The sequence below is a fragment of the Henckelia pumila genome, chromosome 2 (genome assembly GCF_033568475.1).
Source record: "Henckelia pumila isolate YLH828 chromosome 2, ASM3356847v2, whole genome shotgun sequence".
NCBI lineage: Eukaryota > Viridiplantae > Streptophyta > Magnoliopsida > Lamiales > Gesneriaceae > Henckelia > Henckelia pumila.
The window spans coordinates 143,353,580-143,379,520 of NC_133121.1; the positions used below are offsets into that span (position 1 = coordinate 143,353,580).

General features: G+C 35.3%; 3 protein-coding genes across 5 annotated transcripts; 2 read left to right on the top strand and 1 right to left on the bottom strand.

The window, feature by feature from the left end:
* Positions 1 to 6,372: 6,372 nt before the first annotated feature.
* Positions 6,373 to 11,164, top strand: LOC140881607 (nucleolar complex-associated protein 2). The gene is made up of 10 exons (XM_073287046.1): positions 6,373 to 6,739; positions 7,138 to 7,209; positions 7,298 to 7,843; positions 8,450 to 8,845; positions 8,978 to 9,307; positions 9,387 to 9,593; positions 9,747 to 9,833; positions 9,962 to 10,056; positions 10,146 to 10,262; positions 10,675 to 11,164. Exons 1-10 carry the CDS (start codon positions 6,683 to 6,685, stop codon positions 10,943 to 10,945), a joined length of 2,178 nt encoding a protein of 725 aa, XP_073143147.1. The 5' UTR covers positions 6,373 to 6,682; the 3' UTR covers positions 10,946 to 11,164.
* A 6,494-nt stretch (positions 11,165 to 17,658) lies between these two features.
* LOC140881795 (delta(12)-acyl-lipid-desaturase-like) lies at positions 17,659 to 19,927 on the top strand. Of its 2 annotated transcripts, none has more exons than XM_073287384.1 (2): positions 17,659 to 17,815; positions 18,493 to 19,927. In XM_073287384.1, the coding sequence occupies exon 2, from the start codon at positions 18,533 to 18,535 to the stop codon at positions 19,685 to 19,687; it is 1,155 nt and encodes a 384-aa protein (XP_073143485.1). In that variant the 5' UTR covers positions 17,659 to 17,815; positions 18,493 to 18,532; the 3' UTR covers positions 19,688 to 19,927. The 2 variants fall into 2 exon arrangements, with proteins under 2 accessions (XP_073143485.1, XP_073143484.1); XM_073287383.1 differs by having other exon boundaries at positions 17,668 to 17,815; positions 18,498 to 19,927.
* A 77-nt stretch (positions 19,928 to 20,004) lies between these two features.
* On the bottom strand, positions 20,005 to 25,028 carry LOC140881794 (putative E3 ubiquitin-protein ligase LIN-1). 2 transcript variants are annotated; one of them, XM_073287382.1, is made up of 9 exons: positions 24,727 to 25,028; positions 22,622 to 24,330; positions 22,328 to 22,447; positions 22,219 to 22,246; positions 21,493 to 22,141; positions 21,252 to 21,396; positions 20,888 to 21,148; positions 20,442 to 20,799; positions 20,005 to 20,343 (listed from the first exon to the last, which is right to left on the bottom strand). In XM_073287382.1, the coding sequence occupies exons 2-9, from the start codon at positions 24,308 to 24,310 to the stop codon at positions 20,198 to 20,200; spliced, it is 3,396 nt and encodes a 1,131-aa protein (XP_073143483.1). In that variant the 5' UTR covers positions 24,311 to 24,330; positions 24,727 to 25,028; the 3' UTR covers positions 20,005 to 20,197. The 2 variants fall into 2 exon arrangements, with proteins under 2 accessions (XP_073143483.1, XP_073143482.1); XM_073287381.1 differs by having other exon boundaries at positions 24,573 to 25,028.
* Between the last annotated feature and the right edge of the window lie 913 nt (positions 25,029 to 25,941).

Genomic DNA, 25,941 nt, shown 5'->3' on the forward strand with positions numbered 1-25,941 from the left:
TCCGAAAATGATAGGAAGGGTCCTGGGGGTCTCGAACAGTTCGGAGGCACCGAAATGAGTTTGGACCATCCGAACTCAAATACAAAGTTCGGACCATCCGAACCCAGCACTTAGGAGGCTCCGAACTCCGACGGATTTTTGGCTATAAATAGGGCTCTTCGGAGTCATAATTTGAATATGAATTCCCCAGTTTTTTTCTTCAGTTATATAGTGTGAGTTATACACTTGAGGGCCTTATCGGTTATAATAGAGGTTCTGGAATAACCAAGGAGTGGTTATAGTCATCCGGGACTAGCGACTTCAAAGGGCTATCAACGGACGAAGGTATGGTCCGGGAATCTATTTAAATTTTGGGAGTACTTATTAGCTTAGTTAAGGCTTATAGAACTTGTGTAGTGATACGATGAACTTCTGAATATAGGCTTGGAACCTAGGATCCTACTATACTTGAACTAGCTTAGAGGTACGTACACATTGACTGAGATTGCCAGCGAGTATACATGTTTATATGTTGCATTTATTTGGCATTATTATATGGCATGATATATGATTTACCGCTTTCTATATTCATATGTCATGTACATATACACGTTGAGCCTATACCTTGATATACCTGATTATAGAGCCGCTCAGCTCTATACTCGATAGTCTGTCACTGAGAGTACCGCGACAGCGGGGACATTTATGTCTGACTACTCTGGTGTACTTGACGAGTGTGGTTGCAACCAGAGGTTGATCCGTGCGGTGGCAGCACTCATGTGGCGCCGGTACTGAGCATGACTTTTCAGATGACCCTTTACCAGTCATCATGTTGCATGCACTATATACATATGTTTACTCATGTTTATGTACTGGGCGTTAGCGCTCACGTCCTAGTTATTATCTTGGACATCTTGTTCCATGGGGCAGGTCGCAGGATGGACGGAGCTGGTAGTTCAAGGCAGGACTAGGGAGCAGGAGCCTTGAGGAGTTTATTATACAGCAGGATTCGATATAGCTGTATAATATTTACTTTTAAGTTTTTCGATATGGTTGTATCACTACAGTATTAAGCCTGGATATATTTTACTAAGCTGATATGTAATTTATGGATTATGTTTCCGCACGTTTTACTCTGTTAAGTATTTTGCTGTATTAAGTTTAATGCATGCTATTAGTTGCCAGTTAGTAGGTGATTCCATGCAGGGTCACTACAATTGCATTTTCATAGAATATGCACACAACAGTAGCTCTTATCAATTCCTTGTGTATGAATCTCAAATTCCCGACATTCATAAGAATACGATAATGGAATCAAGAAATGTTTCGTTCTTTGAACATGTGTTCCCTTGCAAATCTAAGAAAGAACCAAGTTCATCCAAAAGATTACATGAGACAATGGAAAAAGAACAAGAGGTTAACTACGAGGTTGAACCTAGACGTAGCAAAAGAGCTAGAACTGAGAAATCATTTGGTTCAGATTTCATCACTTTCATGATGAAAAGTAAACCTCAAAACTTCAAGAAAGCTGTAAATTCATCTGAAGGACCTCAATGGAAAGAAGCTATAAATTTCGAAATAGAATCCATTTTGCAAAATTATACGTGGGAACTAGTGGACCTTCCTCTGGAAAGCAAACCACTAGGTTATAAATGGATTTTTAAATGGAAAATGAAATCAGATGGAACAATAGATAAATATAAAGTCAGATTGGTAATACCGTCAACGTGAAGGGCTTGATTACTTTGACACTTACTCTTCAGTCACGAGAATAACTTCCATTCGAGTGATACTTGCAATTATCGCATTGCGAAATCTTGAAGTACATCAAATGGATGTAAAGACTGCCTTTCTAAATGGAGATTTAGAAGAAGAAATTTACATGAAACAACCTGAGGGATTTTCTGCACCTGGGCAAGAAAATAAGGTTTGTAAATTGGTGAAGTCTTTGTATGGTTTAAAGCAAACACCAAAACAATGGCACGAAAAATTTGACAAAGTCATGTTAGAAAGTGGATTTAAAGTCAATGAGTGTGACAAATGTGTATACGTAAAGAACACTGAAAGTGGCTATGTTATTTTGTGTCTTTACGTAGATGACATGCTTATCATCGGTAGCAATGATAAGATGATCAAATCCACTAAAAAATTGTTAAACTCAAAATTCGACATGAAGGATTTGAGATTAACCGATGTCCTTGGAATTAAAATCCATAGAACATCAGAAGGGATGGTTCTAAGTCAATCACATTATGTGAAAAAAATACTTGAGAAATTCAATAAGGATGACTCTGCATTGGCAAGAACCCCAATAGATACGAGTCAACATCTAACGAAGAATCGGGGTGAGATATCTCCCAACTAGAATACTCTCGAGTCATTGGTAGTCTGATGTACTTAATGAGTTGTACATGACCAAACATAGCCTATGCAATAAGCAAATTGAGCAGATTCACCAGTAATCCAGGAGATGAACACTGGAAAGCAATTATAAGATTGATATGGTATTTAAAATACACTCGTGACCATGGGCTGCACTATACCAGATATCTTGCTGTTATTAAAGGATACAGTGATGCAAACTAGATATCTGATATGAAAGACTCAAAATCTACAAGTGGATTTGTATTCACTTTAGGAAGTGCAGCAACTGCTTGAAAATCTTCTAAACAAACTGTAATAGCCAGATCCACGATGGAATCTGAGTTTATTGCACTTGACAAGTGTGCTGAAGAAGATGAATGGTTGCGTCTATTTTTAGAAGATGTTCCAGGATGGGTGAAACCTGTACCGGCTATTTGCATTCATTGTGATAGTCAATCTGCGATCGGAAGGGCACAGAACAAGATGTATAATGGAAATTCTAGACATATACGTCGTAGACAGAACACCATTAGACAACTACTCTCAACTGGAGTTATCTCTATTGACTATGTAAAGTCAAAGGATAATATAGCGGATCCGTTAACCAAAGGGTTAAACAGAGAGTTAGTTGAAAAATCTTCAAAAGAAATGGGTCTGAAGCTTATGGAATAAATTGGTGCGAAGAAAAACCCAACATATGCTGACTGGAGATCCCAAGAACTAGTTTCAATGGGACAACCTAATCGCACAGGTTTGGTAGATCACTGTGGGGGTTATCCCTAGTCTATTCCTATTGCAAACAGTGAATGTTGAGGATAAGCTTATTGTTTTTAATGATTCTGATGAAATTCAACATAGAATCACCTATGTGAGAGAGAAGTGAGGCCGCTTCGAAGGAATTACAAGGCTCAATACTAGACCCTCTTACAGAACCAGGCGTGTGTTCATGGCCAAAACGAACACAATCATGAGAACTGATAGTATCAGGGAGAGTCCTGTGTGAAGTATATTTTAATTTACACAAACGGATGTACAATTCAAAGACATCGCATCTACTGTCAACCAGTACATTACTATGCTTTCACAGGGAAGGTTCAAAGGATAACACCTACTTATCCTTTGCAGGATTCAACTGTAGAGCTTTATTACCAAAAATTCGTATCAATTTTCATTCATGTGGGGGATTATTGGAAATATATTAAATAAAAATTTTGAATGAAAATAATGGATCATGAATGTGTGAGCGTCTTTTGGCTCTCCACATTCTTGAATTAATTTGAGGTTTTTGGCTCTTCACATTTTTGAGTTAAATGAAAGATTAATTGAGTTAATTAATCTTATGACTCTTGGTGTGCTTTTTGAAGCCTATAAATAGTGTTCTCATTTCCTCAATCTAAACACACACATTATTCAAGATCTCACTCAAAAATTCTCTTGCATTTCATATTGTTAGCTCTTCTTTTGGCCTCCGTTTAATTTTGGTGATAAAGTGAAGGTACGATTCAAGTTCGCCGGAGTAGTGAATTTGTACTTAGTTTGCTACTGATTTTTCCGTTGTGTCCTGGGATACAGACGTCTGTACGTGTTGATCCTCAAGCATCTAGTGGAGTGGACGAATATGTTTTAAGAAAATTGTACTAGTTACAGGCCTCGGTTTGCTTGACTATTTTCTTACTTGTTTGCTTTATATTTTTCAGTATTTGTGTATTCGTTATATTATTGAATTGTTATACGATCATTCTTTCTTCTTGTAATATTATTTTTGTAATATTCACGTTTTGAGTTTGCATATTTTGGATAACACTTCTAATGTAAAAAAATTAAAAAATCAAGAAGTTAATTTATCCAACTTATATCAACACAAGGGAGCATCGCTTGTTTTTAAAAATTGGATTTCACATATTTGACACGATTTGGTGTCTGACACGTATAAATTTTTGGTGCAAACGATATTTTGATTAAATGGATTTTCTTAAAAATTTCACACTGAATGAAATGAATAAGTGAGTTCATTCACCACTTTTTATACTCGTCAGTCGTCACTCGAGAAACAAAAGCCATAGCCTATATTTATTCAGATATGTATTTTAAATGAAGAAGAAGAAGATCAGAAGAGTTGCTAGTATATTTCACTCAGAATAATTTTTGTTAATATATTTTTTCTAACTTTGAGATTTTTATCAGTTTTATTTTCCAACTATATCATTAAGTTTTTTTATTTTAAAAAATCATTAAGCTTTTTTGGTTGATTAAGTATTTTTTTTAAGAATTAAGTTGGTTTTTTTAATTAAATATTATTAATTTAAACAAATTAATGAATCAGGTTGATATAAAAATCCGAGGAATGATTCCTCGGATTTTTCAAATGTTTGAATAACTTTGAGATAGATCTGTCAAACGGGCCAACTCACGTCCCACCAAAAACCCACCGTTTGACAAGTCAAGGACGGGCCGGCCAACTATCCCGACGAGCTGAAAATTCTCAACCCAACCCAAGTTGGGTTGCGAGTTAGGCGGACCGACTCACGAGTTGGCTCACTACAAATAAAAATTATTATAATTAATTATAAATTTCATAAATAAATATTAATAGACACATATTAATAAAAATTTTAATTATTGAAGTATTGATTTCATATGTGTAAATTTTATATAAAGTAATTAATACAAAAAAATTTCACAACTTTTATTTAAAAATATATATGTCACAATAAAAATAAAAAAAATAATTATCCAGTCCACTGCGGGCTGACCCGCCTAGGCCCGCGACCTGCGTGAGTTGGCCTACCTAAACCTACCTTTAGTTGGGTTGAAACCCACTTAAATTGTGTGGCGGGGTGAGCGGGGCCGGGCCGACCCGACCCGATCATCCTAACCCGGATTGACTGACACCCGGATTCCTCAATTTCAAGTAACGAATTTTCTTAACCATCAAAAACAATATTATTTTTTTTATTAAAAATATATCATATATATATATATATATATAATATGCTCAATTTCCTTTAATTTTTATACTGCTCGTGGATATATAGTTGATTTCAAGGGATATGATGTCCCCAGAGTGTTACTGTTATGATATCCACATTAAAATATTAAATTAATAAAGATTGAATAATAAACTAACGAGGTCAAACCACCCAACAGACAAATTTTTTGGGATAAACACCTCATGAGTTTATAACCTAACATTGATGTTTTTGTTGAGAGCCGACGTAGCGGAAGAGACGACCTAGAAAATGGCTACCATTAGAGAAAAGGTGAGTAAAAACCTTCTAAAATGGGCCGTCGCAGACGTCGGCTTCTCAAAGGATTATCATAATAGCTACTCTCATCATTCACAATTTGATATCTCTTGAACCTTTATCTTTTCAAGTATTCCAAGTTTTTTTTTTTTGTTAGAGTGACCTCAACAAACACTTGCTTTGAAATAGAAGTGACGGGATGCGAGTTACATCAACTTGGTGTGGAGCACTGGTTTCATTCATGGTGTGGAGCACTGATTTCATTCATTTTTTAATTATTTATTTCCGGTACCATATTTTAGTCTATTGAGCATGTCAAAACTTGGTTGACACAAATTTTGTAAAGCGTGTGCAGATGTGTGTCAAGTGTCAAAATGACATCAATTGAAAACAACAAAACATGAAAATACGATTTCTAATTTGTGGTTTGTGGGTGTTAGAAAAAGTTGAAGATAAAAATAGATATAGAAGCTCATGTTAAACATGATTTTCTTAAGAAGATTTTGCTCTGCTTTTGGTGCTGACCGAATACAATAATTTTCTTCAAAAATACAACAAGTTTGATTTATGATAATAGTACAATAAATCACAAGTTCCAAAAACTAAAAAAATTATAAACTCTCGTTGATCCGGTTAACCGACATGTGAACCATGGGCCTGGTCCGGATAGGCCTTGGCCAGGTCTAACCCACGATCCTAAATTTCGGGTTGTAAAACTAAAAGGGCCTTAATTTGAAAAAAAATTAAAAGAAAATCCCCAAATATCATTTAAAACCCATTCACTTTCGCAGCTCACTCATTCTGCAAAAACCCTCGTCCAAAACCCAGAACCACCACCTCCCTAACTCCTGCCCGCCGCCGCTCGTCCTCCGCCGCCTCCATACGGGTCTTAAAATTTTGTTTTTCACCTTTCATGCTGAGATTCAGAAACGCGGCCAGCTGTTCCTCCGTTTAAAAATACCGTATTTCCAAATATTTGAAAAAGATTTGGCTGTAGAATTGTTGTTTTCTTTATTTAACTTCATTATCGATCATAATTGGACTGCGCATCTAAGAAACTGAAAGAGGCCATTGGCTTGAAGGATCACGAGGTGATGGGGAAGAAAGAAGCTGAAGAACATGTTGGGACGCTGCGGAAGCTTCAAGAAAAGGTCTTTTTGCCACTCATCGATTTCGTGGATGCTTTTCTTAAATTTTCATTTTTTTTGTTTCCGTTCAGTTGTGTATTACCGAATTCAGTTGGCCACAACCTTAGATGTTGCATGAGGATAGACGCGACGAGCAGCAGTGTCTTCCTGCAAACTTTCAAATTTTCAGATTTTACAGTTTCACACACTTGCTAGTTTCCTAGCTGAGCCATCCAAGATTACCGATTCAATGTTGCTGTGTTTTACCTTGAATTTATGGAACATTTTGTATCTTATATGTCGTATATATAGAATGTTCTAGGATGTTATGCAAAGCCACTCTCCCACGATTTAACATTCGTTCGCTAGTTCATAATATTTGATGATTAGGGTGTTATATTTTCTATGGTGCATATCTGCAGGACCCGGAATTCTATGAATTCTTGAAAGAACATGACAAGGATCTCTTGGAATTTGATGATGAGGACATTGATGTGAGTCAACCAATTTTGTATGTATATAGTTTGTAATTATAGGTATTATTCTACAGATCACTAGAATTTGTCCCCCTCATATTTTTAGGATGACGCCCAAACTGATGCAGAGGAAGAAGAAACAGCAGTTGTTCATGTTGAACACGAGGATGATAAACTTGAGAAGGAAGAAGAGCCTTCTAAAAAAGTGATAACTAGTGCAATGGTTGATTCTTGGTGTAATGCAGTTCATGAAGGACCAAAGTTAGGGGCAGTTCGCTCGCTTTTGAGAGCTTTTCGTTCTGCTTGCCATTATGGTGATGATGGTGGTGATGACCCCACAACAAACTTTAGTACGATGTCTAGTGCTGTTTTTAATAAAGTAATGCTTTTTGTTTTAAATGAAATGGATGGAATCCTTCGGGAACTGTTGAAATTACCATCTTCTGGTGGGAAAAAGGAGATGATTGTGGATTTGATGAATACAAGACGCTGGAAGAACTACAACCATTTGGTGAAGTCATATCTTGGGAATTCTTTGCATGTATTGAATCAAATGACCGACAATGAAATGATAGCATTCATGCTAAAGCGTCTTCGATATTCCTCTTTATTTTTGGCTGCCTTTCCTGCTCTCTTGAGGAAGTATATTAAGGTATGATTTTCCACCTGTTTGTTTGTCAATTACATACTTCTCAGTCTTTGATGATGTAGTGCTTCATAGTTACGGGTTTTTTTTTTTGTTGAAAATATAATGTATATAAACACCATAGTTTACCAGACAAGTGCACAAAATGATGATAATAAGGAAACTATAAAGGAGAAGGTGACAGAAAGAGATAAAGAGAGATGGAGACGCTTTCAATATGTTAAACCTCATTGTCGTCAACTAGTTGCTCCTACAGTCCCACTTGCTCATGGCTGTGTCTGAGCTTTGCCTGGGGCCATCATAGTGAAACACATGAATTTGTCCTTGCGTTATTTCTGTGCGATCTGATACTCTCTATTATCTCGAAATAAATTAGACAAAGAGGTTCATTAATTTGGGCGATTGTTTGTGTTCTGCAATACAATATTCGGCCATGAATTTCAGTAGAATTTTAATTTAACTGCTATCACAATTGGGGCTGATGTGTGATGCCGGATATTTCGTCATTTCAATTAGAGCCGTTGGCAAGAATTAGCTCCAATAATTTGATTTAACATTTTTTTCCTGGGCACAATAATATCATATTTTATGCAGAAGCTGTAACATTTTCAGGTCGCTCTTCATTTTTGGGGTACAGAAAGCGGTGCTCTGCCAGTTGTTTCCTTTCTATTCTTAAGAGACTTATGCATACGACTTGGTTCTGATTCCCTAGATGAGTGCATCAGAGGAATGTACAAATCCTATGTCTTGAATTGCCATAATATTAATCCAGCAAAATTGCAGCACATTCAGTTTCTCAGCAACTGTTTTATTGAACTTCTTCGGGTGGACATTTCATCTGCTTACCAACACGCCTTTGCTTACATCCGGCAATTGGCAATGATTTTGAAGGAAGCACTTTCTGGTTCCAACAAAAAGAACACTTATAAAAAGAAGGGGAAGGATGCACCTTCTCGTTCCAAAAATAAGAGGGGGAAAGAAGCACCTTCTGGTAAAACGATTAAGAAGGTGTGGTCTTACATATTCTTCTGCTGATGATTGTTACTATAAATTTGAGTTTGCGTTTCATGGGGATCACATTGCCTACATTTAGGTTAATAATCTAACCTCAATTCTTCATTTTCATACAATTTATCACAGGACACGTTCAGAAAGGTTTATCAGTGGAAGTTTATTAATTGCCTGGAGCTATGGACTGGTGTCATCTGTGCATATAGCTCGGAAGCTGATTTGATCCCCCTTGCTTATCCATTGACTCAGATTATAATGGGGGCTGCTCGTTTACTTCCATCTGCTTGTTACTTCCCCGTCAGATTGCGTTGTGTGAGAATGCTCAACCGAATCAGTGCCTCAACCAATACTTTCATTCCCGTTTCTCTGCTTTTGTTGGACATGTTAGAAATCAAAGAATTGCGTAAGCCACCTACGGGAGGAGTGGGCAAAGCCATTGATTTTTGTCCTATTCTGAAGGTATCGTTGATAAGTTTCTAATCCATGATTCCAGGAGTCTTATTTCCTTTAACATGAATTTAAGATGGTCCGTTAACAGGTAAGCAAAGCCACCCTATCTACACGAGCCTTTCAGGAGGCTTATGTTTTTTCTGTGGTTGAGGAGCTCACCGAACATCTTGCTCAGTGGAGTTACTCAATTGCTTTTTTGGAGTTTTCTTTTATTCCTAGCATTCGGTTACGCAGCTTTTGTAAATCCACTAAGGTTGAGAGATTTCGTCGGGAGATGAGGCATCTCATTCGTCAGGTTTATGATATGTTCATCAGTGATTGCGTCTGTTAATTTGATGTCTGCATTATGTCGTAAAAATAAGATCTATTGAAAAGCTTGACAGAGCATTTCGTAGTTGATGCAGTGTGTTTATGTTAACTCTATTAATCTGTTACTCGAATGGTGTAGGTTGAGGCGAATTGTGATTTTATAAACAAGAAGCGGACAACATCATCATTGTCGCCAAATGAAATCGCGGTTGAATCTTTCCTTGAGGTCAGGAAATCTACTGACGGTTTTGTCCTCATCTTAACTATTTACCTGTCTGCATATTTGATATATTAATAAAATATATTTGATTGTTTATATTGCATCCTGATTGATTTTTTTTACGTGTACACTAGGATGAAAAGAAGTCAGGGACTAGCCCCCTGTCGCGGTATGTTGCCACTCTACGCCAGAGAGCAAAGGAAAGAAATGACTCTTTGAAGGAATCCAGGTGGATAAAATGAGTCATCTAGTTTATATAATCGTATTGAATTTGAAACTTTTGTTCTCTAAACTTTTACAAAATGACATTTTATCTAGTGTACTTGTTGGACATCATGCTTCAAAATTTGGAAACGGCTTAGAAGAGGATGATGAAGATGATGATTCTGAGGATGAAGAAAACACTGATCTTTTGCTGCCTGAGCCCCAGTCCAAGTACTCTCTCGTTTTCTCTGTCTGCAGCATAATGTGTTGTATGAGTTATGTTGAACTCAACTAAATATCTCACCGGTTGAGTTCTAATATTTGAGATCAAATTTTTTTTGTTGTACATGGCAAAATTGTTCTGCATGTGTTCATATGACTTAGGTAGTGTTTTGTAGAATTTCTAGGAAGCACTTCTTAGTGAAATTCTGTTAAAGAAAAAATGAGAAGTGCTTCCTAGAAGTTTTACAAAACACTACCTTAGTTTAAGAAAAGTACCAGGTGATTTAATGTGAATGAGTATTGGAGCCTGGCTTATATGTGGTATAGCTTCAACTGATCTACTTACGTGAGCCTTAGCCAAACTGCTTGTGGAGCTTCCATTGTGCAGTGCTTGTCTTAAATTGAATTGTTTGGTCACTAGGAATAAGCCTCAGAGACATGTTAAGAGGAAGAATGACGAACCATTGGACGATGCAGCCATGGATGAAGATGTTGTAGAGGATTTTATTCTCAGTTCTGACGAAGATAGTCCGATAAGGGACGATGCAGAGGAAGAGGACAGTCCCCTGAAGGCAGCTGCCCCGAAACGGAGGAGCAAGAAACAGAAGCAACCGGTGGAGATGTCTATGGAGGAGACTAAGGTAGGTCATAAAAAGTCGAGGAAGAGGAAAAGGGAAAAGGGTAAACCTTAAATCTCTCTTTTTGAATTATCCACCAATTTTGCTTAAAAATTAATTTGTTTGGAAATTGCAGAAATTGTAAGATCATGCTGCTTTGTAGTTCTTTGTAGTAATTAGTGTTTTAATTATTAAAATTTTATTGCTCGACTCACCAAACTTGGTTTAGGTTTTGAATTTAATCTGTATTATCATCCAATCACTCTTAAGAAACCTAAACCACATGGAAATCTGTCGAGAATCGTTTCAATCTTGGCGCTCTGTAGGGGTTTTTTTTAAAAAAAAATTATAATATACTCTCTCAGTTTCAATTATATATGCAATGTTTTTTTATTTATTTATCTCAAATATATAGAGATATATCATATTTAATAATATGTTTTAACGCTTTCTTATTAATTTATTTTTGTTAATTACATCTAAAAAATTGTGCAATTTTTTTTTAATATATTAAATATGCATAAAATAAAAAGTTTGTATAAAATTTGTTTTTTTAACTATGAAAAAAATCGGTTGATATAATCGGGATAAAGAGAGTAATATAATAACAATATATTATATTTAGTTTGAATCTATCAATTTTGATAACCATCATACACGTGTATTAGTTAAGTAAAATAAGATTCGACACAATTTAGGTAGTGTTTGGTGGATATTTTAGGAAATATTTTTTAGTTTTTTTTTTCACAAAATTTTAAAGTTTTATGAAATTTTGTGAAGAAAAAACCGAGAAATTATTTCTAAAAGTTCTTCAAAACACTATCTTAATATCATCCTTCAAAAGTCTATTTTCTGGCCTTCATACAAAATCAGGTTTTTATGACAATATTATGTATTGCGGTTTTATTTTTCTGTTACACAAATTGAATGCTGGAAAGGGTCTGTATAGAACAAAACTATGCTGGAGACATCATTATCGATTAACACGGGGTAAATTATGGGGGCAAAATTTTTTTTGAAACGGTCTCACAAATTAATTTGTGAGACGTGCCTTTTATTTAGGTTACCCATGAAAAAATATTAATTTTTATGCTAAAAGTAACTTTTTATTGTAAATATGGGTAGGATTGACCTGTCTCACGGATAAAAATCCGCGAGACTGTCTCAACCTATTCAACTCTCTGAGTTGTGTTAGTTTGTAAATCACGTCAATCAAATAAATCGTATCGACAACCTTTATACGATGGATGGATTCACCTCATATATAAAAATGATATCAGAATTCATCTTATATATATTTCCGACCATGTGTACACGTAAATTCAATTGAAATTATTTTGTATTATCATCTAATCACACTCTTTACAAAAATGGGAAACTATCGACAGTCGTTTCAATCTTTAATTTGCGCTTTGTTAATATATATCCAATTCCTAATTGTTTTCTAGATTGGTGGAAAATGTTTATTATTAAAAGAATCAATTTTGAGTTTCTACTTATATCCAAGCTATTCAAACAGTAAACAATCATGGAGAGGATATCGGAACAGCAGGTGTTATAGCTCCGGAGTTAATTTACTACGCTAGCTGCAACAAGGCTTTTAAAATTTTTTTTTTCGAACAAGAAAATATTCATTGAACAGAATCAACTAGAATTACATCAAAAATAAAAGAAGACGAAGGAGAAAATTGTTCCTCCAGACCAGACATAGAACCTACTGCTTTAGCTAGAACATTAGCATCTTTTAATTTATTTCTTTTAAGCATATGCGGAGAACTGCGAATACAGTCACACACAATCTAGCTCGGAGTGCTATGTCTTCATGTAGGGGTTTCGAATGGAATGGTTAACTGGTGTTTTATACCAGTGTGGTGGTCAAATGTGTAAAAAAATGACACGATTGCTTCTTCTTAATGAATGTGTGTTCATTCTAATTTTTTTTTTTATATAGAACTATCATAATTATATTAAATGAAATTCGGCACTATTTAATATTATCCCTCGAAAGTAGTTCCCAGCCTTCATACAAAATCAGGTTTTTTCTCTCCAAAAAAAGAAATCAGGTTTTTATGACATTATTATTTATTGTGGGTTTGAATTAGGGTGGGATCGGACATACCTGTCACGTAACTCATCTATCTAATTTTTGTTTCAATAAGAATCGAGAGTCTATTTTTTTTTTCTCATCACGTACCCGACACATGTCGAGACTTGAATATTCGGGATCTCGAATCGGTATCCCTTCGAGCGTGGAGAGAATATAACGATAATCTTTTCATGTTAAAAATTTTGTCTAAAATTTTTTTTTATTTATTTTTTTAAAAAAAAGACTATTTATAAATGTATGTATAAATAAAAATAAGCCGATGACATGTAGTTCATTTTGCACCAAAGTCTCAAATATGGGATGATGTCTCGTGTCTTAAAAAAAACAAAAACAAAACAAAACCTTTACTTAGAAATATATCAGTGCATAATAAGATCATTATATATATTCATGATTAAATTTGATTATCATAAAATTCAAAATATTGTACGCAATAACTAAGATTGTAAAATTTTTTCATGAAATATATATATTGTTCATGCAAAACCCAAATTCACATCAAAAGTTGTGATTAACACATGAAAATCTTGCATTTCATATTTTTTTCGAAGAAAAACATCAATTTTGCAATTGATTATTGTTGTTGATCAAATATTCGGAATACAAATTACATTCAAAATACGAGTTAACAAATAACTTTTGTTAAATAGATGAAGGGCAAATTGCATCTCTTATTTCGCATTTTTATAGGCTTATTTTGCATATATTGTTATAATTAAAAAATTATAAAAATAAATTAATAAAATTATAATATTTTTTAAAAAATATAAAAAAATAAAATGTTATTTCGTGATCCTAATATTCGATCATTTCAATCATACATAATTGTGCGACATAAGTCCCCAATTAATTTTCGTATAGGCTGAAGCCAAATAAACCAGTAGCCCAATATATATGTAATAAAATTATCAATAAAATTTATTAAAAATATTATTTCGGGTCGGGAATCACGTCGGAAAGATTTTTTATTCCCGATGTCTATCCCAATGTTAATCAGGACTGAAAAAATCCTAAAAATTTGGGTGGAGAAAACGTTAGGTGGGATTTTTTCGGGATAAAAATGAGATGAAATTTGAAAAGGTTCGGATTTTCAGATTTTTTTTCAGCCCTAGCTTGAATGCTGGAAAGGATATTTATGAAACAAAATTCAAACCTCCCTTTTTATTTTCCTTTTTAATACAGATTATGTAATTCATAATAGTTATCTATCAAGAACAATGGATAAACTCCGAGTATATTAGCTCATAAATCATGTTATTAGATAAATAACAAACTCTACACCACAAATTGATTCAAAAATAAATTTATATAAGAATATATAATAGAATATTATTTTTTAATTATTTTTTTTAAAAAATAATAGAATATGAATTTATATGTTGGAAAATGAGTTTTGTACTCATTTAGAGTCAATAAATAATTCGAACAAATTGCGTAACGAACAAGTTTTATATCGCGAGAAGAATTCGTAAGAAATTATTTTTCGATTATCTAATAGGGTGAATGAGAAATTAATTGATAATAGTTCAAATTTTAACGTGTTGAAAACTTAGATGGAGTGATATATATATATATATATATATACACATTCAAATTCGATTATATGAGTGAAATATAATATATTATTATTATTTATATTACATATATCGATGCGTTCAAAAATTTTGTATCAAATAAATTACCTCAAACCAATAATAAACCAATTAATTTTTTCAATAAATCGAGCCGAATTATCCTAAAATAATTCTGTGTGTGTATATATATATATATTGGTTTTGTTTGGTATTTTTTTTAATAATTTTTAATGGGTCGTTCCCCATTTTTTTTTAATATATAATATATTGACTTCTCAAATAAAATAATGTAATTTATTTTAAGTGGCGATCAACCTCTCTTTTTTATGAGATATTTGATTCATTTTTTCTCTTAGAATCTTTCGAGTGGCCGACCAACACAGTGACACACAACACCCATTTAAGATTTAAGGTCATTTTGCCTTAAACAAAAAAATAATTAAGGGCATTTCATAAATGATTTCAGGTTTTTTTGTGTATTTTTTTTCTTCATATCGTGTTTTTTAAGTCATTTTTTTTTTCAAAAAATTAGGTTTTGGTTTCTTGAGAGTATATATTTGTTAATTCTTCTCTTTATTTTTTTCTTGTTTTAAATCTTTGTTTCATTTAATCCTGGAACAACACATTTGATATCAATATTAGAAATACTAAAATTTATTGTAAAAAATGAAATTAGCATTGTTAATTTTTGCATCTTTGATTATTTTTGTTTGAATATTTCTATCTGTTGAATAATTGGTCGAAAATATTTGTGGATAGCAATGTATTTTTTTTACTATATTCATGAATCATAATGTAATTTAATTGATAAAGATATAGTAGATAGTGTTAAATAAACTAGCAAAAAACTGAATGCAATGAATCTAGTTTTATCTACTAAGTTTTATCCAAAAAACTTTGCAGAACATGAGATGCTGCAATTAAAAATCCAATTTGAGCATTTTGATCATGTTCGACAACTTTCTTATATCAGAACTCACTTGAAACTTATTTAATTGTTTAGATCTTGAGAGTGGTTTGGGCTTAGTCTTTCTCTCTTGTTTTTTTTTTTTTTTTCATTTCTAATAATATCTCTTTCAAAAATCTATATGTCTGTGTTTACGCTTTTAGTTTCTTCTTTGTTGGCCCCCCTTTTGCATGATTCTGGCTCCGCCCCTATATAGAAGATGTGTAAGAGACACATAAAAGCGCATATAAATGTATAAAAGAGTGTGTAAGAGCATGTGTAAGAAGTATGTAATATGTAAAACGTATGGGAGACGTATGCATTTCTCACACCATATCTTCTCATCCTCTCTTGTTTAATTTTTATACGAATTTTTAAGCTTCTATCTCTTAAAATCTAAATTACAATACATAAAATCTTTGTTTGAATTTTCTAAGCTTTTGGCTTAAATTCAATCTTTAAAATTAAATTCGAGAGTTGTTTCAAATTTTAAGCAAAACACTTAGATCCAAATTTTGCAAGACATAAAATCTTGGATTTGAATTTTTAAGTTGAACGAATAAAATTCGAATTCACAGCGTTTTAAATATTTCAAAGTTCGTGTTACTTTAAAGTCGATAGTCATTGTATATTGGAAAGCATATTGTCAATAGCAATAAACACAAGGACGGGGTAATAGCCTTTTAAATAAAAACAGTCAAACTCTTGCTTCGATTATTTTTTTATAGCTATTTTGTTCAACCACATATAGTCTATTTATCTCAATATTAGTATTTTATCTAACAATATATAATTTCCGACCATGTATACATTGTTATAAGTTCATTTGACCTGAATGGTTTTAGTCCAAGTTGGTGGAGTGCAAAATTTCGTAAAAAAATCATATTTATTATTTATTATTTTATTTAGAAAAAAACAGTAAAATCCTTAAACAATTTACAATATGAAGTGGTTCACGAAGTTCGAGGTGAGGTGTGGGGTCGAGAGTCACGTGTGGTGACATGTCTGCCATTTGTCCCTTTCGCCCCACACTTGTGTAATCCGTGCTCCGGCCAAATTTTTTAACTTCTTTCAGTAACATGCAAGCCCTTTTCCGTCATTTCACCCTCATACCTAATTTTTTTGTTCGATATCGTATACAACCGTCCCACCTGCATCGGCGGAATGGAATTTAAGAGAATTTAACTAATTTTTTTTTGAATATAATTTAACTAATTTTTGACTCGTTAAAACATGGTGTTCAAGTAGGGGTTTCTTTTTTCTTTTTTTTTTTTTTTGTTTGAATTTCAAGCAGGAGTTTCTAGCTTGATAGTAAAATGGGTTAATTCATGGGTTAATATCTACTCCACAAAGTAAAATGAGTAGCGTCGGAGGATATTTAATGAGAACAAATGCTCAAGTCAATGGTCGGTCTATTAAAGTCTCAAAAAAATTAAAGCAATTAATTAGTCATAAGCCATTTCGCTCGAATAATAAGTTTTAATTTATAAGAAAAACTCTCGAATTTTTTAAACAAACTGGTTGTAAATTAAACGAAGGTAAATTACAATGAAATCAAGGTTAAAAATAGTAATTTAATTATATTGTTAAGAAATATATATTAAAACAAATTTTCGGTTGGCGACGCATCCGCATTTTGAATAGTCCAATAAAATCACTCATCACGTACCGATAACGAAAAAAATCTATGACACAAATACACAATCTATAACAATACATTATTTAATTTCATCCACAAGTTGTCTCGTAGTTATTGTAAAATAAATAAATTTATATATACTTAAAATACATCTATATAATAAATATAAAGAATCATATAATGCGTAAAATGTGCACCATACGTATCAATATATATTATTATAATGTACTAAAAAAAAAGTTATAAAAAAAATATAAAAAATAAAAAAGGAAATCCAATCGAAAAGCTACCTTAATTTACTTTCAGTTCCCGCATTCGTCAGCAATTCCAAACACGCCCCAAAAAGACTCAACGGTGGTGCGCAGAATACGACGTGTCCCCGAACCAATCGCCTCTCGACACGTCATCACATCCCCCGGATGAGATGTGGTTACGTTGAGGCATGCATGAAAGGAGGGATCTTTGTGGGGGCCCACGTGAAATTTGGAAAGGCCTTTCCAGTGGAGTTGTATATTAGGGACACCCCTCCTTTTCGTGTTGGGAACCACTGCTCCACATTTTTATTCTTGTTTAATCTTCAATTTGAGCAGAGGAGTTGTCTGTTTTCTTTGGTGAGATTTGGGCAGAAAAAGGAAAGAGCTTCTCCTCCGTCGGAAGTGCTTTCGCACCATCCCTTCGGGTATTCTCTGTTTTTTTTCTCGATCTACATTTTGCGTTTTCATGTTATTGTTCTTTTTGTTGGGGTTCCTTCCCCTGTGAATGTGTTTCAGCTGCATTGGCTTGTAATCGATGGGTCTGTGGAATAATGTTCAGTAATCTTTCTAAAGAATTGATTTTTGGGGTCATCTTTTTTGTGGCGTTTGCGTAATGCTCTGGATTCTTGTGTTTTTTTAAGGAGATTGTTAGCTTAAATTTTTGTCTGCATGTTGAATCCCTGGGGAAATCTGAGATGAAAATGATGATTTTTTATGCAAATGTTTGTGTTTTTGAGATGGGGTGCCATGGATTAGTGTAAAGCATGCCTTTTTCCTGATGGATTGCCTCAACTTTCAGGGGTTGCATGTGATTCAAACCTTTCTTGAAATGGGATTTTCAATTGTGGCGATCGACACATCCATCGTTAATGTGATTTTTTTTAAAGCCCACTTGAATTGAAGCTATTAAATATTCAATTCAAGATATTTAAATGTACAGCTTGCAAGAAAAATCAATAAATAACGTCTTTAATATTCAAGTTGTCTACATCCACTAGCCACCGGACGGCACTTGCATGATAAGAGTGACCTTTCAAAATAAAAAAAAGCTGAATCTTTAATGTGACCCTGTATCCCTAAATACACCAATATATGTTGTTAGTGCAGGTGCTTTGAAGCAAGTGAGGGTGGTGCAAAAAAGGATGGGAGCCGGGGGGCGCATGTCTGTTCCAGCAGCCAAAAATGGGCAAAAGAAGAGCAACACCCTCCAAAGAATGCCTTACTCGAAGCCTCTTTTCACTCTTGGTGACTTGAAGAAGGCCATCCCACCCCACTGCTTCCAAAGATCCCTCGTCCGCTCCTTTTCCTACGTCGTTTTCGACCTCTTTTTCGTGTCTCTGTTCTACTACATTGCCACCTCCTACTTCCACCTCCTCCCGCCGTCCCTGCGCTACGTTGCGTGGCCTGTTTATTGGATTGTTCAAGGGTGTGTGTCTACTGGAGTTTGGGTGATCGCTCATGAGTGTGGCCACCATGCTTTCAGTGATTATCAGTGGGTGGATGATACTGTTGGATTGGTGCTCCACTCGGCTATGATGGTCCCTTATTTCTCTTGGAAATACAGTCATCGTCGCCACCATTCGAACACGGGATCCATGGAACGTGATGAGGTCTTCGTACCCAAGCCCAAGTCGAAAATGGGATGGTACTCCAAGTACTTGAACAATCCAGTAGGCAGGGTTTTGACTCTCCTCATCACCCTCACCCTCGGTTGGCCTCTGTACTTGGCTTTCAATGTGTCTGGCAGGCCTTACAGTCGTTTCGCGTGCCACTACGATCCCTATGGCCCGATATACAACGACCGAGAGCGTCTTCAAATCTACTTATCCGATGCTGGAGTTCTTGCCGCCGCGTATGTGCTCTATCGTGTGGCATTGGCAAAAGGGCTAACTTGGTTGATATGTGTTTATGGTTTGCCTTTACTAATCGTCAATGGCTTCCTAGTCTTGATCACTTATCTGCAGCACACTCATCCGTCTTTGCCTCATTACGATTCCTCCGAGTGGGACTGGCTGAGGGGTGCATTGGCGACTGTGGATAGAGACTATGGCGTGCTGAATAAGGTTTTCCACAACATCACGGACACTCACGTGGCGCACCATTTGTTCTCGACGATGCCGCATTACCACGCGATGGAGGCCACGAAAGCAATAAAGCCGATCTTGAAACAGTATTATCAGTTCGACGAAACCTCCTTTTTCAAGGCTATGTGGAGGGAGGCAAGGGAATGTGTGTATGTCGAGCCGGACGAGAATAGCAAGGACAAAGGTGTCTTCTGGTACAAAAACAAGCTTTGAAACTGTGGTGGCTGCGTGTTTGGTTTTGTGTATCTGTGTTAGTTGTAAGAGTGAGTCTTTAGTGTTTTCCATGGAGAGGAAGTCTTGCTTCAGTTTCCCCTCTGATAAAACAAAACAAAAAAAAGAACATCCTTTAGTTGGTGCGTTCTCTCCTAAGTAATGAGTTGTTAGTTCAAGATAATCTTGTTGGAACTTGTTGGAACCTTAAAATTTATTTAATGGTTTGAGTCTTTTATGATATTTTTGTTGGTTCATCACAACATTGGCGATCCATTCATTCAAGAATGTGCTAAGTTGTACTTGTTGCAACCTTAAACTCGCTAATTATGGTGGTTGATTCTTTTGAAACATAGAATGTTGATTCATTACAACAATCGAGACATTAACGTAGATTCCTTGCAATAAGGAGTATGCTGAAAGTTTAATCAATGCGCCGAAAAATTTCTTTAAATTTGAATCTTTTGTAAAGAAGCACGACTCAAAACAGTACACAAATCAAGTGCAAGAACTTTACTGCATCAGTTTTACTCTTTCTTCTGCTTTCCTCTTCCCGGAGATTATGGCACACAGTTCCTTGGCCGTCCATGTGACCTCTTCCAGGTTTTCGATGCAACCGTAGATCTCCTCCGCAATCTTCATCAGCAGTATCCTGCATTCTGCAGCAACAAAAGAAGATACCTCGGAATCCAATATTGAATCATGATGGAAGAAAATGAAGCATCAAATATGGAAATGGGAAAAGAAAATGGCAGACCTGGAAATTTACTGAAATTGAGCAGACATAATGAAGCAAGAATCTTGTGCTCGACCAGCTCCCCATGTTCCATACATTTTTTGAGTGGAGAGATGAGAGCTGAGAAAGCATAGAGTTGAAATTCTGTATCTGGCAATGAAGCAAGTGAAGAACTCAACCAGGCCATTGTTACCAAGCATACTCGGACCAAATCCGAGTTCCCTAAATTCAAACACTTGCATACAGTCTCCAAGAAAGGCTTAGTCCCATCCTCAAGCAGTGAAGCTGATAAACTCACTAGCCAACTCTCCCTTGCCTTTTCCTCTTCACTGTCTTCGATCTGAGAATCAACCTTCGAATTTTTTGAATTGCCAGAATTCTGGTAAATTTTGGCAGCCAATGTTCAGAATATATCATTTATTTAGTTGGATACAAAATGAAAAAAAAAGAAAGAAGAAGAGATGTACCATTGTCGCTCTTCCATCAAATGACATATCATAGGAGTCATCATCAGTAATATCCCAGTCAGGACCATTGAGAAATCCAGCAAGTTTAAGGATCCAATCCTCTGTCATGAGTTTCCCAGATGAAGAGAAGCAGCCTCCAAGGACTAAGAGAGCTCTGGAACACTTCTTCTGGACTTTTTCATCCGTTAAGCTTTGTCCCAGAGCGACTGTAAGCGCATCTACCGCCTCCTGTCTATACACGTTACTCGTTTGTAGTTGAGACTGCAAACCCAAAGACATTTCCAAGATGGCTAGTTTGAGATCAAACCCACTACAGTTTAAAGCAAATTCATCATTAAGAAATCGGATAAACTATAACACTCACCAGAATATTCAAATGTAGAATCAGAATAGCAACTGCAGGCGTCTCTTCCAGTGTGCACGTCTTGAGATGTATTAACAAATCATCCATCGCATTCGCTAACTGTTCTTCGTCTACACCTTCTAAGAAAATTTGAGAATCCCTCCTCCTAACATACAATACCATTTTTTAAAAAGAATAGCTTCGAGAAATAAAGTTTAAAATGTCATAGAATCCATGATATTGTTTCCAGGACTGGAAGTACCTGTTCAAGCAAATGAGTTCAGTCAGCAGTGAAACTGCATCTGACACTGTCTTCAACTGCTCACCGTGAAGTAGATCAAGCAGACTTGACTTGCTCATGTTTATTGAAAGATCATTCCTGCACTCTTCATCAGCTTCAATGCAACACAACAACAAAGGTAAGATAAACGTCTTCTCCTTATTGTTTCCACTATGAAACCTTTTCAGGAGAAACTGCAAGCCCCCAAGAGATAGAACTCTTTTTGAGTTCTCTACTCTCTTCGTTCCATTTAAAACAACAAGAAGTTGTTCCAAGATACATATGATCATATCATCATTTAATATAAATGAATTTTCTGCAGAATTTGCAGCTACTTGAGAGACTACAGCCAAGATATGCTGAAAGTGGTCACTCTTCCAATTGTCGATAACACGCTTCAAGATGAGATTGGTAGGCGGTACAGCTTGAAATTGTAACGTTTTTCCGGTGACTGGACAAGTAGTGGATCCTTTATTGAACCAGTCAATGATAGCTTCCCGTTCGAAACTTTGACCTGTCTCAAGGGTCACTGGATCTTCAAAAATAAGGCCAGTCAAGTGGCATACGAAGTCGCTGGGGATGCTTGAAAGTGCAGGTTTATCTCTAAACTTTTCATGATTCTCCGCTTGTTCTGCATTATATAAGAAATAATACATAAACAATGGTTACAAGAAGAACCTATGTTGGTATGAATCTATCTTCACTAACCTTGAACATTACTCTCACATTCAATTTGCTGCATCAAGGAAAATATAAAAAAATTAGTGGAAGGAACTCGTAATACGTATATTTGCATTAGCAGTGGACAGAGTATCACCAAGGCTGTAGGGTGTGAATATTTTTTTTGATAACTCTGAGAATTTCTGTATCTTTCATCAGGCTTTGTTACTCCTAATGAACTTTCTGAGTGCGTTTCATTGGCTACACATATATCTCCCTGTAAAAAGTTAGAAATTCATGAGAGCTTGCTGTGTCATATCGCAAGTAGCAAAGTTTCGGGGAAGCTTCATTAATTTACACAACAAACACAATGAATCTTCAATATTTGAGGAAATTAGAGCCTACATATTAATGCCTTATGTGATAAATTATTAAAATTTGGAACACATACAGGTAGAGATTCGCTGTCTGGTTCAAAGCATTGATTTGTGCTGGTAAATGAATCATATAATATCAGTTGCTTGTCTTCTGGGGCAGGACTATTTGAGCTTCTAGCACTTATTTCAAAGTTCTCCTCTTCATAAATTTCCAGTTCAAACCCCGTTTTACGTGCACGACTAAATACTTCATCATAGAGTTTTTTGCTGACCATTGGCTGAGGTGAGACATAACTAGCAGGACTATTTGTGTGGCCGTGCAGGCCTCCCTTTGGCATCAGTTGAACAGAGAAAGAAGGAATTTTGATCACAGGGAGTGAAGGTGCTTCAAGATCCTCAGTTAGCCAATCTTTGTAGTACTTGGCAAATTGGTGTGTTCCTGAATCCAATGTTTCGTTATAGACTTTATCAAGAAGATTGATGTTTTTTGAAACAGGCGAATCTGCCACAGAACGAGCTTCTTTATCATACCAGAGCTTCAAATGTAAGAGATTTGGCAGAAAAACATGGTCCCATAAATCAGGTAACAAAGCTACTCGTGCCTGGAAAGGAGAATCACGGAACACTTGAAGAATATGTTTTGCGGTAATCTTGTCCTTCTTTTGTATCACATATATCACACTGAGATACAGATGAGCACAAGCTGACAATTTCAAATTTGGGATTCCAGACGTAAAACCATCCTTCAAATCCTTTGAATTTAATCCAGTAATAACACTTAACTGTAACGAAGCTTTTTTCAGTTCTTTTACACTCGCACTGTCCTCTGCTGCTCTTTCCACTGTCTCTATAGCTTGTTCAAGATTTTCTATTACTTTACTTTCAGTATTCAGGCCTTCTTCTAATCCAATGAAATTGAGGGAAGCAAAACTATTGTGACGAAGGGATGTCCTGAAATCTTCGTCCTTAAGAAAACGCCTTATGTATCCGCTCAAGATAGAAATGATGGCCTTAACAGCAGCTTCATCAAGAGCCGGAGTATCCAGCGTCTCTTCAAGATCAGGTTGTTTCATGCTCTTATTTTCGTCAAAGTTTTTCTTAGCGGAGCTCTCGGGGGGTTGGTTCATAATTTTCCAATTGGTTGTGTCGGTGTTTCCTCGCTTGGGTATGGACAGAGGATGGTTGAAAGAGTTAGTCCTATTTTTCTTGTCCTCTACCATATTCTTCCCAGAAAGTTGCATGTATCTCTCCCTTTCCTCATGTTTAGCAGAATTCCTACTCTCATTTTCCTCGTACCCATAGACTTTATTCAAGTAAATATCTTTGTATGGGCTGTTATTTCCCACCTCAACTATCTCATATCCCTGTGTCACCTCAGTTATCTCTGAAACTTGTGAATCTGCAGAAGTCCTAACGTTAGACCTTGCGTCATCCCATGAATCTTGGCGACCTCTTCTTTTGAGTTGCACATCATTTTTCCTAGTCTGGGATTCTGAGTCTATCTTCTCCCTTGGGATAAAAGTATCCCTCGGTTTTCTTCCATTAAAACTTTTACTTGTTGAAGCTTCTCCTTTTGAGCTGTATCGAGGTATCTCAGACCGCGATCTCTCCACTTTTTTCACAGTAAGTGAAGAACTGGCTTCATGTCTAACACGCAGAGGCACGCTCGGTCTCCCTTCGGATGTAGAATTTCTTGAAACTATTTTTGTTTTTCTCCTCTGGAATCCTTCCTCTGCCAGAAGATCCTCCAGTGACATGGCCATATCAATTCAATTTATGGTTCCTGCATTTTATGTTAATCAAATCAAATTGCCATCAAATGAAGATTGAAACGTTGAAGCCAATGTAGTGTCATTTTCCTAAAACGCATTAAAGACTAATATATATGTGAAAATTGGGAGGCCAAACTTCTAAATCATCAACATATGAACAATTGTTGCAAAAAATTCATCAAGTTTTCATAATCAACACCTGGTTTTTACTATAGTCAAATTTTTTTAAGGTAGAAATTCATTAAGGTGATACCTGGGAAGGACCGTTGCCAGCAAGAAATTAAAAAGGTAGAAATTCAAGAATGATCAAAGCCCACTAAAAGACCAGAGGATTCAAAACCCAAAACTTGCACAAAAGGCCAGTTCAAGAAAATCAAATGCATATTTGTTCGATCTCAAGAACTCACAAGAAAGAATAATAACAAAGACAAAGGTATCAAATTCTCGTCTTGTTCTTGAAAACTCATTCAACTAAATCGAGAGCCTAGGAAACATCCATTTTCCTGCAAGAATTGATTTAAGGTGGAAATTCCAGCACGATATCCAAAGGGGTGTGTGAGTTTATTGGAAACAAAAGAATAATTAAGATTTCGTAGGAACAAACGGAATTCATTGGTTGATAGTGAATTTATTATTTACAAGGAACGAGAAAATAAAAAACACACAGAAAAAGACTCTGCAAGAAGATTGATGGGATGATGTTCGGAGAGACAAATGGAAAGTGCCAATTGAGTGAATTTAATCTTGAAATCTTATTTTATGTAAATCGTTGTTTTCTTGCAGTGCAGGCCATACAGGATTTCAAACCGTTCAAACTGCCGTCTCTGTGTATGTCATATTTACTGAATTAGTAAGCGTGTTTCGTAAATTATTGTGTATATATATATATATATTATATATATATATATATATATATATATATATATACTAGTGTATTTGCACACATGATGTGTGTGACGAATATTTTTTTTATTATACGTAATTTCAATTAAAAAAAATCTAATCAATTTATAGTATAAAAAATAACTTTATTTGGGTCAAGAATAGTAACCAATGCATCATTACTTCCATTAGGTATTTTTCACTCCATTAGTTTTTTTTAAATAATTTAGAATTTGAAAATAGATAAATAAATATAAATTATTATTAATTTTCAAATAAAATGAATGTACTATATATTACATACAAAATTTGGGAAAAAAAAATGAGAGAAATAACTAAATGAAAAAAAAGAAAAGAAATAGATAATAGATATATTAAATATATATTATGTTTTTTTTAAAAAAGGCCGACCCGACGGGCTGAATTGGCCAACCCGCCGGGCCGACGGGTTTTAAACTCGTAAACCCGTAACCGGACCGCCTATTGGGTCAATATGATATCAAAACTCGTAAAACTCTTTGTTTATAATCAATTGTTGAGTCGTATGATTTCACCTTTAGAGAAAGGATCATGCTGGATTAAGATATATTAAACTATCGGATTCCCCTTGTATGTATCAATTTTAAGACGATTATCTGCGCTCGGTAGAGTCGCTAATTTGGGTTTGGCCCGTCAAGCAAACCCGCCCCTATCACTAAAAAAAAAAAAGCGGGGTTGGCCAGTGTGGGCCTTCGGCCAAG